The sequence below is a fragment of the Mycteria americana genome, chromosome 12 (assembly GCF_035582795.1).
Source record: "Mycteria americana isolate JAX WOST 10 ecotype Jacksonville Zoo and Gardens chromosome 12, USCA_MyAme_1.0, whole genome shotgun sequence".
NCBI classification, from domain to species: domain Eukaryota; kingdom Metazoa; phylum Chordata; class Aves; order Ciconiiformes; family Ciconiidae; genus Mycteria; species Mycteria americana.
Genome location: NC_134376.1, coordinates 12,856,293 through 12,867,667, shown reverse-complemented (window position 1 = coordinate 12,867,667; position 11,375 = coordinate 12,856,293). Strand labels below are relative to the sequence as shown.

The 11,375-nt window shown below is 38.1% G+C and overlaps 1 protein-coding gene across 1 annotated transcript in view; it reads right to left on the bottom strand.

Moving 5' to 3' along the window:
* Nucleotides 1-11,375, bottom strand: part of LOC142415850 (uncharacterized) — a 105,553-nt gene continuing 94,178 nt past the window's right edge. Inside the window, exons 65-72 of the mRNA XM_075514669.1 lie at nt 10,643-10,740; nt 10,056-10,240; nt 8,791-8,993; nt 8,092-8,281; nt 7,353-7,462; nt 4,519-4,638; nt 3,965-4,104; nt 1-975 (exon numbers count right to left, since the gene is read on the bottom strand). Coding sequence (XP_075370784.1) covers nt 960-975; nt 3,965-4,104; nt 4,519-4,638; nt 7,353-7,462; nt 8,092-8,281; nt 8,791-8,993; nt 10,056-10,240; nt 10,643-10,740 — 1,062 coding nt within the window. The 3' untranslated portion in view covers nt 1-959. The remainder of the gene's footprint in view (nt 976-3,964; nt 4,105-4,518; nt 4,639-7,352; nt 7,463-8,091; nt 8,282-8,790; nt 8,994-10,055; nt 10,241-10,642; nt 10,741-11,375) is intronic.

Genomic DNA, 11,375 nt, shown 5'->3' with positions numbered 1-11,375 from the left:
TATTCTTATGAATAATCAGTAAAAATGCACTCCCACATAAAAATAAGGAAGTCAAATGTTTATTAACATTATTTCATAGTTCAGAATACCATTATTTCAATGTCTGCATGTTATGCAAAGACATCTGAAGGATTTGCAGTGTTACCTTTTATTAAGGAATAATTGCATTCCTGGTACTGCGTGGAGAAATGAAAAGCATTTTTTTTATCAATAGACTTACAATATAGAAGGTAATTAAACAGATGGGACACTTCCATGCAACAGTATCTATAACGCCTTAAGGCTACTTTATGAATAGGACAGGTATTGGTCACCTTTTCCCAACATGTAGAGCGATTTCTGAGAAGAGAGTTCTAAAGATGCAAAGGGAGGAATCAGCCAGCATAAAAATGAGAAAATTATTAAATGCTTTTAATTATTTAACCATCTTACTTCTATCAGAGCCCTCTTGCGTGTTGGGGCACTTCCCTGGAAGAAGGTCACTTTCTCCAGAATTTACTGAACAGCCGAGTTTCAGTTCTGGAGAAAAAAGAAGTAAGCATCTCTGCACAGGTTCAAAGCCACTGATACAGAGTAGCCCACTTGTACTAATCTGAGCTGGAAAAGACCTTTTGTCATCTTTTAAATGTATTCATGCTATGGTTCAAGCTTGTGAAGAGGCAATTTTACCACTGAATGGTAGAATTTTTTTAAAGTAACTGATACTCTTATGTCCAATTTCTTCTGGTTGATTACAGTTGGTCACTGTACTGAAATAATTCCTCTTACTTTCAGCTGTTTCTGGGTGAAAAGCCTTCCTTTTATACTATATATGCTTCATTATATTCATAGTCCTAACACTAATTCGTTCACACTTTTACTGTTCTCCCTACTATTGCCTCTAGCTCGTCTGCCTAAAATAGCTGTTTTATTTTGGGTGCTGAAAGGGTTCTTCCATCCTCAGGGCTGGTATCTGTCATTCAGAACTGGCTCAAGCTGAAATGAAGAAGAGATGAAATCCAGTTAAGTAGTTAGTAAGTACTTAAAGGATAGAAAGTGACAAGTGATACAAGTGATACGTAATACAAGCTGTTGTTATGCTGAATTACAAGAAATCTAAGAAGGGAAAAATAGCAGCAGATATATTTATGACATTATCAAAAACCTGTGGGAAAAAGTATTGTAGCACTTTAGATACAATTTCATCTTAGATATACTAAACTGAAAGAGCTAAGGTTTTTGTTCATGTTTGATGATAAATTCACATTTAGGAGGCAAAGAGCAGTATTATTACTAAAGTTTATGGATTGGCTACTTCAGCTATCCAATGGAAGATCCTTGACAAGAATGAATTTCTAGAAAGTAGTGCAGAGCTATGACTCCAGCTATGACTGACTGACATTTTGTGTCTTGTTCTCATGACCTTAGATGGCTAGTCACAATGCGTGACTAGCCTGGCCATTATAAGCTCTTTCACAATAGCAAACGTTAATTCTCCCTTACTGCAATTTGGTCTGCTACACTTCCTTCTCTTCAGTGTGCTTACATATTTAAAGACTTAACTCATATCTTTCCTCAGCCCTTCAATTTTTTTTTTCCCCCACCGAGAGACCTCTGGACTTCTGTCAGCTGGTTCACATGGTGTCCAAAACTGGATGCATAAAATAAGCTGAATAGAGAATAATTATTTCTTGTCTTAAATATGTTTATTCATGTGTACATCCCCAGTATATTTTGCTTGTTTAATAGCATGATTTAATAGCATGTTATTGTTGTTAACTGAGCTTGTGATCCACTCTAATTCCAATCCCTTTCCTCAGAAATGGGATAATGTAAACTAGCAGCACTAGCTGACTTCAATCTTTTGGCTACTGAGCCATTCTAAAACTCTGTTTTTAACTGAATGTTCAGGCTCACATTTAACAAAATTTGTCTCTATTTCGTATTAATATGTTGAAGAGTTTATATAAACTATTGGAGCTAAAACCACTTACTGCCTACAAGTTGCTACCCAGAAATTTCATGGCCATCTACTGCATACACACTGGGTGAACTGAATACATAAGGCAGATGATGACACGTGGCACTATTACCGCATATGGGAGTGTATGCATGTGATGCACTTACATACCAAGTGTTCTTTTTCTAGGTTTTTATTTTATGGCTAACACAATCATCTACAGTGATAGTTATTCCCTTCCTTAGTGGTTGAAAATTGAGCAAATAGTTGTCAATTTTTTTTTAAGCATACCACAAATACGTTTGTAGTCACCAAATCACTCTTTTGAGGGGGTAGTGAGTTTACAAAGGCAAATGAATAACATTTCATTGCATATATTAAAAAACCCACCCTGTTTTCTCATTACCAAGCCTTAGCAAAGCATGGAGCATAAAAGTTAGGAGTGTAAACCCAAGTGCTTCATTTCAAGCAAAAGCATAATTGGCTCTTCTGCATGATTCCGCCATTTAGAGTAAATGTTTTGATTGCAGTCTTGTAAAAATAAATTACATCTTAAGTTATTACTTGGGCAAGTGGATCAGTAATTAGTGTGACAATAATTTGTATGTGTGTTTCGTTTAATATTCTCATTCAGTGAAAAGATACAAGCATACAGCAAATTTCAGAGAAGGCTTTGTCCTTTTTTTTTTGTCTAAACTAAGGAATAACATAATGCAGACAAATAAAAGAGTATGTTTTGGGGATGTTCTTGGTCGTTTAAGACAGCAATATGTGGCTAGTCAACAATATTACTCAAGTGGTAAAAGTTATTGTTTATATAGTAATTTGTAGTCTATAAATATCATAGTTCAAAGAAGGTGCTGTACACAGAATATCCAATGGAGACAGAGTTTAATAAAAAACCTGTAGAGAAGACGTATAGTGCAAATTAGTGAACATACATAATACAAAAATGCCAAAATATACAGCCACTACCATCTTTATATGGTAAGGTGTTTCAGATTACTGCAGTTCTCTGGCACAGACAGCTGTTGTTCTTTAGGTACTTATAGTGCAAAATAGCTAAGTTGGACTAGAGTAAGATAGCGCATACTGGAAACGACAACTGTACAGCTGAACTGTGCAGTAACTGAATAAAATAAATAAGACAGGGCTAAATTGTATTACTAACAAGTATTTTGGGGCTGTGGACTTGCACAGGTTTTTTCTTTACACAAGAAGAATTCTTTCCTTAAAATTCTGCACTTACCAAGTAATGCAGATACAGTTAGCAGAACACAATTCCAGTCTCTTTTAGAGCAGTAAGTGTCCTAATCTAGTTTCTGCAGCAACGTGTGGCCCTTCACCAAAAAATGCAAGGATCCATAACTAAGTTGCACAATAACAAAAGAAATGGGCAAGGATTGTAATGCCAAAAATTTCAAGCCAGCACTACTGCCCTTTTCAGGCTTTTCAACTTTCTTTGCATTTTTAAACAGATTTCTGGAAGACAGCTATCCAGATGACAGCTGCATTAAAATGCAAATATTGATAATCTTGAAATTCTAGGTTAAGTTTACAGAAGATAGATTTCATCAAAATAGACTGAAAAGTACAAAAATAGGTCACTGAGTATGTTCAGTGTGTCTATATAATACGTATTACTGTTAAGAGGAATTCAAATGCATTATTCAGACAAAAAAAATTGAAACGAAAATAGTATCCGAGAAGTGGAACTCCTAGGGACAATCACAGCATATTCTGCAAGTATCCTTCTGCCTCCTCCTACATAGCAAATCAGGAGGAAATAAGAAAGCCATTAGAGAGTTTGAATCGGATGGGTTACGGTGTCATTCTGAGTGAACAGCAGAAAAGGCAAGATAGACAAGGAGCAAGAAGAGTAATTCCAGGAACAGGATCATTTTTGCTCAGGCCCATAGTTAAGATTCATTAGTTTTATTTTCTCATGTGCTCTTGAATAAAAGACATGTAAGTACTGGAGCAATGCAGTCAGAATATTCAGGATGAAAAGAAAACGAAACTTACCACTGAGGAGGAATTTCCACAGGGACAAAATTTCGGTTGCACAAATGAACAAAAGCTGCTGCTAAGCTGCAGGCAGCCTGCAACTCATGCGATTCACAGGTGTCGTATGTACACATGCTGTAGAATGGTTCAGGGTCCACCTTTAACACAAAGGGGATTTTTTAGAGGAGAGGTGTGCAGGGTACAAGCATACATCTCTTCTGGAGACAGCAATCTGGCAATACACCTGCAGGTGAACTGAAAGGGAAGTTTGATCTGTGTCTGTCTCTCCCCCCACCACCCCGTTAGGGCCATTCACAAACCTTTATTCTCTTCCTAGCATTGAAAGGTTTATCGCACTAAAGAGTAGTGCAAAGTCATGTCGCTATTTTGTGGATGTCAAGGACCTTAATTTATACTTATGGTGATATAACACTTTTTTTCTGTCTGGATTGTTGTTATGATTACTTCTAAAGTTTTCCGCAGCAACTATATCCTTGCAACAATTATGTATATTCCTTTGCAGTATGATGTGGATATTCAGATAGTCCTCTGGTGGCTGCAGTTATACTTACAACTTTGAAGCAGTTCCTAAGAAGTGAATGTGATTCCTCAAAAAACACTTTACAGACTTTCTGCTTAGCTGTAATTGGACATGGCTTCACTTTCTTCTGTACGAGACTGCACTTGTTCACCTGGGAACACAGAATTACTCAAGTTGGGGGTTTTGTTTGGTTTTTTTTAAACATCAGTGTAGCATGAATTCTTCAGATTTCCAGTGTGAGATGGTTTGAAGGAAGATATGGGCAGCTCAGTACACTGCTCTGATTAACATTTATTGTTCATTAATATTGAGAAGTATCTTGCACTCTTCATAAAAAAAAAAATGTATGTCTCATAAATATTACAGATTACAGACATTGTTTCCTTTTTCTATTGATTTTGTTATCCACTGAAGGATTTTGGTGGGTGGCTGCTGACACAGTAAGTAGTTGGCTAGTTGTCTTAACTTTTATTATATATGACAGATTGGAGTTGTGCTTTTACTACATCTTTTTGTTGGAGGAAAAAAAAATCTTCGTATCCTTGCTGGGTTATTCATAGGTAATAAACAACAAGAAGGCTTTAAAAAAAACCAAACCAAAACAAAAGACCCGAACTGGAGATCCCTACAATTACAAGCATTTTTGGACAATAAAATGTGAATGGATTTTTGTCATACATGGTTCAGGTAAGGTCCCTTAGCACACCAGTCAAAAGCTGATGATACCAGATATTAACAGAACTCGTAATAAGCAGCATTTGCTAATGTTTCTTAGGATTTGTTTTGACTGAACACTGTTTTTGGTACTCTGTATCAGATCAGCAACTTAATATTTCTTTCACCAGTAATTTCCTGGCACATCTTTGAGTTTAGAAGTTCATTAAGCAAGTGTAAATTCAAGTTATTTTAATTACTAAGAAAAATTAACTGCCAGTTTAATCTCTCAGATAACCCTCATCCTGCAGGGGTCAGACATTTGCAGTCTCCTTATTAACCTCCTCATTTTGTACATTAGCTGGTCTTGTAACACTAGAACTTCACTGATGTTATTTGCAAGGTCAGTGTATGACGAAGGCTTGTAATAGAGCTCCTGGTAGCGAGTTGCCAGTCTGAGTTTATAGCTCAATGCGAGGTGACTCCAGTAATGCAGAGTGACTGACAGCTTTTATTTCAGGCTGGGATACCTGGCCAGATTTAACCTGATTGTGATTTTGCTTTCTGTATCACGTATAGTTGTGCTAAAACTCCTGGTCAGGAAGGATTTTGCAAGCTCCATTTTATTGGCACAGCTGAATACACCGGCCGTTTGAACTGGGTATTTCCACTGTATCATCTCTTCCTACCGCTTTAGAAAAGTTTCTAAGACTTTGCATGAACCACTGACTTGGCACATTTGTATTTCTGGCCATTGCTTTAATGATGTATGACAACAGTACATTGTTGGCAAGTCAGTCTTTTTATTACATTTTTCTGAATGGGGTATGACTGCAAAGATGCCGTGGCCTGCAAATAAAACGTACAAATCAATAGTGTAAGCGCAGCCATTATGCCATCAGCCACTTAAAGAAGGACATACATGACTTCCCAGCTTGTTTATGACAGTAAGTTTCTTATGTATTGCTTTTAATTGATTATTATGTTTAGTTCAGCTGCTCTGGGTAGTTTTGCATTAGATGGTTGCATTTTTATGAACATATTACAAGTTAGTATTTGTAGCAATTAAGAAAATTATACCTACAGTCAGTCACGTCATGATCCCACCCCATTATTAACATAAACACAGGCTGCAAACTCATTAGATAGATCTCTCCAACAGCAAGGAAAAGTGCAAGATACTTGAAGCAATCCTCTTTTTTGAAGTAAAGTACTGAAATAAAGCTGAAAATAGTAGCATTTCTGTGTGTGCCCAGAACTCGGACATCTTCTGGTGAGAGAAGGTAAAGGGAAGAGTCACAAAATCTTAGTAGTAATAAGATGCTGGTTTCTTCTTTTTGTAATAGATTCTCCAATTAGGCTTGAAGGGAGTTAGAGGATCCTGTCAATGTGGCTTGAGAGCACAGTAAGGATACTTTTTTTTTTTGGTCAGTTGCATTCACAAATGGCTATGTACACCTGCATATTTTCATATTTAGATTATTTTCAGCTGAAGATAAATTACATGAATTAAGGTTAAGTCTCTTTGAAGCAAAGAGGTATAACATTACTGGTATAAGAGTAAAAGAGTTACAACATTTATTTAAGATAGTTATAGGAATTCCTTTTGTGCAAGTTAATAACTGAATCAGTAGCAGCTAACCCTCCAAAAAAGTCTCAGCACTTAGTGGTATGGGGATGGAAAGCAACTTTGCTAGTCACTGTTTCTAAAGTTTTGTTCCTTGATAAGATGAAAAGCAGGAAGAACAAAAAAAATTAAGAGGCTAAACATACCCAGCTACAACAAATGGCTTGAAAGGAAACTTCCAAGAGGGAAAACTTCCTGGTACAAACTGATGACTGACTGATGACCTATGGATTTGTACCACCTGGCTCTACATTCCAGAAAGAGGTGGTCTAAGTACAAAAACATCAAAGATACTTGGTTCCAACATCACTTTCTTCTAATAGGAGAAGCAGCTCCCATGTTTTACCTTACCACTTAGGCCAAAAATGCTCAACGCCTATCTACAGGGAATTCTTGCATGGTTTTTAGCAAATATGTGCAACCATTTCCCTGGTTAAACACAGGGAAACAAATTCTATGCAGTATGCTGCTGTTTTCACTGTCTAGTTTTAGTTCATCTCAGCCAAAACAGTATGTCGCATGTTGCCCTTTGTGCTCCAGCACCATTGGTAATCTGCATAGAAAGAAGCCCTTCAGCTCATTACCTGCCAGCTCTGTGTGAACTCTTGCACGTTGTCAGTGAAGGAACCATTGGGAAGTATCCATTCATTTCCAGCTTCATTATCATTGGTACCAAAGAGCCCAGCTGAAATACCTGGAGTGAAAATGAAATGGAGTAAAATAGTAGTTGTCACACAGGAAAATTTTAGAAGCTGTCTCTGGGCTCTGTACACAGAGCTCAGCTGTAAAGCAGGAAAGTATGCCCAGGCATCCATTATGAATTTTTCTCAGACTGCATTGCCATCTCGTTAGCTTTTCATTTGCTTCTCCTGACCAGATAAAGGCATCATATCCATTCGCTGCTAATCTCAGGGGTCTGAGTTTGAGAACAGTGTGGGGAATGTATTCCAAGTATACCAAAAACCCTGGAAGCTTTTAGGCCTCTTTCATGCTCTTGCAGGTTTGACAAGATAAGCCTGCTATAGAGCAGTGATTCTCAGGCAGCGTTTGGGGTTGGGCTGACTGCATTACATCTACCCCCTATTTCTGTCTGCTTTATTGCATTGAAACAATAGTAACCTAGGTAAACGCTTGCTGTTCTTACTGGAGTGATACATACCGTGCTTTATTTGGCAGTAACTGGGAGTGCCTAGGGCCATTTCCAGGGTGCGTATAAATGAAGAGGGGAAAGGCAAGTGAAAGACAACCCACATGCTGCTACTACAGGTGATGACAGTTTGGAGATACAGAAAAAATGACACAAGCTGTACGATCAATACTCACCATGGTGCCATCCAGCCAGAGTGACAGTACAGAGATCGTACTGAAAGTCACAAGAGACAGAAACTCCTTTCTGATTAGACACTTCTATTTTGTTGGTTTCTCTCCTTGAATTAGTGGTATTCTTTCCAAGGGATTGATCCAGTACTTGGCAGTTCTCTTCCATAAAGGAGAAGTTGTACATCTTGGATATCTGTTTTAAAATGCAAATGCAATTTCAAATACGTCACAATGAAAGTTCAGTGACAGGCAAGCTCAGTCTTGGTTTGCAGGTGGGATGGCGTCAACTTTGCTCAGCCCAGAGTTAGGGAATAAGAACGGGGTTGTGTTAAACTTCTGAAAGAGCGGGAAAGCACAAAGCCTCCCAGGTACACTGAGGCTAAGGGCCCAGTTTGTTGTCCAGACCTCTCTAACTGCCATTCTCTTAGACCATGTAAGAGGAAATCTGAAAAGTTTGTTGAGCCTCTCTTACTTTAAGTACCCAGAGAGCAAAGAGGCAGCCCGTGACTTAGAACTGGTTTTGTTCTGGGGAGTTATTTGCTGATTACACAGTGGTTACTTTCTAGCACTTCCAACTGAGAGCTGTTCTGATCTATGTTTTGAGCATTGGTATTTTGAAGACTTTTTGTTGTTGTTGTTGGTTGGTTGGTTGAAGATAATTTCTGGTCTGCAAAGGAAGAATGTTTGACTTTCCCCTCCTACCTTCAGTCTTGGGTAGATACCGATCACGGACTGGTTCATCTCCACATACAGTGATCTTGAGTTACTAGTTTCCTCGTTTAGTATTACAGTGAAAGTATTGTGAACAAAATCCTTGGCAAGAAGTACACTGCACTTTGATGCCAAATCATAAATTTTTCCATCAAAAGTCATAAGATGTTTGGTCCCCATTAACATAGCATGATCTAGAGAATGGTATTTCAGAAGAAACATCAGTGAGTTTTCCACAGAGCAGTACGTGCTGTGCTACTACTTGCATACTGCAACACAAACAGGTTCTGGCTGGCGTACTCTTAAAATAATTTCTCAAGCTATTATTGCATTTTAATTAGTTACAAGTTGCTCTGCAACAAAAATTTCTCCAGAAAGGAAACACTCTAATAATTCCTTTTTCATTATAGATCCACCTGAGTTTCCTAAAACTTTGAGAAACATGAATTAGGATTCAAAGCTCATCTTGATTTACAGTCATGCTACTTGATAGTCATATTTGTAAGCCCCCCCCCCCCCCCAATACACATTATACATTCCTATGCAGAAAACAGCAAGAATAAACTGTCTCAAAAAATATCCTGCCAAACCAGAGCATCAAGCAGAGTCACAGTCCAGAGAACCCTGCTGATTTATCACTTGGACTATTTAGTCACTAGGACCCACTTTCAGTGCCCTCAATTGTGCCTGCCTGCTGGGAGGAAGCCTTTAAAAATGGCTCTTTCTGGAAAAGCTATTATCTACAAGGGACAGCTGGGACTGTTAATGCAGTCTTTTAGCATTTAGCAATGCTTTTTCAGGCAATATTGTCTCTGAAGTTTTGGTAGGGCTGAGCTTTTCATCCTAGAGTCAAAAGAAGTGATGTCACCAGTTTCAAAGTATGGACAAAGCCTCCATGGCAAGACCCAGGGCCAACAGGTATGACTGGCATTGACCATAGTATCAACTGACAAAAGCATATAGATAAAACAGATAAACGCCACCTGCTGATTTCTAGTCTAGTAGGAAGTGTAAAGAGTTGCAAAATTTGCATGAACATTAAGTAAAGGAGTGTTGCATGTCAGCTTTACCCAAAGTGTTGATATTATACATACAATTATTGTTTTACAAGAAAGACTTTATTTATAGTTTATAGGAAAATTATTAATTAACAATCATCTCTATGCAAACTACTATTCCAAATACGATTTGTAAAATTTAGAACTAAATGAAATAGACCCAGTTACAAAACAAAGCAGCAGTCTGAAAGGGCTTACATTCAAAGGGACTCTCCATCATCCTCCGTTTGAATCTATAATACTCTGCAACTATGTTGATATTGTAGAGGTCTTGGAGAGGCCTCATTAGCTTTTCTTCAATGAGATAATTAGTAATATTTGCCAGATCCAGGGAGTGGTCTGCTTTAGGAAGTACTGGCAGTTTTACTGCCACTGAACAGTTCCTGTAGAGTACAAACAAAACAGTATGTGTCCTTATCTGCTAAGCTGATGAAATACAGTTGCTTTGTTATTAGAAATGTGGAAGTGAAATATTCGTAAGAACTACAGTCTGGTTAGAATGGCAAAACAAAGATGTACAATGGCTAAGACCTGCAATACACCATGCCATATAAGGCCAGTTATCGTAGTTACTGCTATTCTGTTTGCTGCTGAGTAGCTTCTTCCGAAATGCAGCCTGTCCCAGTAGCCAACAAAAATGAACATTACAGTGTAATGCCATGTGCCCAAAGCAAAGAATGGTCGGGTGGTTGTCCACAACCATCAGCGTACAAGCTGATGCAACTATGCACATATCCATTTAGAACACTACCCGGCAGCAGGGATCTGCAAAAACCACCAATTACCTGGCTGAGAAACTGTAAAGGTTGAGTAAGGGCTTCCGGATCTTGCTCACAGCTCTAGAAAACATGGCCTCAGCCCACCTGAGCATCTGCTGTGTAGTCTATTGGAGAGCCAGAAAAGGAGATAACAAAACTGACTTCAGTACGGCTTCAGGGCAGGGTCAGTACTTGATAATGAGTTTTAAAGCAATAGTCAGTGAAATAGCACTTTAGTCTCTCTTGCATCTGTCGCTTGCCTGACGGCATCCTGTCATTTAGAGGTTAATATCCAGAGACAGACACTAGTCACCACAGCAACAAGTAACGGACAGAAATACATCCTTCCTAAAACAACATTACTTAAAGTATACCAATACTTCACTGAGTTAATGTGCTTCAGTAGCTTGCAAGGATTGATAGCTTTGTTAATATAAATTGGTGTCATGATATATCCTTTATGCTCCTTATTTCAACTAGAAGAGCCCAAACCTATTTGTACATTATTCGTTGGAATCACAATCCCTCCTCTCTATGGAAGAAAAGCAAAAGCTACATGAATGACATTACTGCTGCTGTGATTTCAACCAAAACTAGTAAAAGAGCCCCTCCTCTAGCTAGAAAAGTACTGCTTTCAAAGCAGCTCAAATATTTCAAGGACAGTAAATCAGCTGTGCCCAAGCTTGTTAGGTGGAAAGATAACAGCACTGTTTCCATAGCATAAATATTTAACTCTTTTTGTGTATCCATAGTTCAAAGC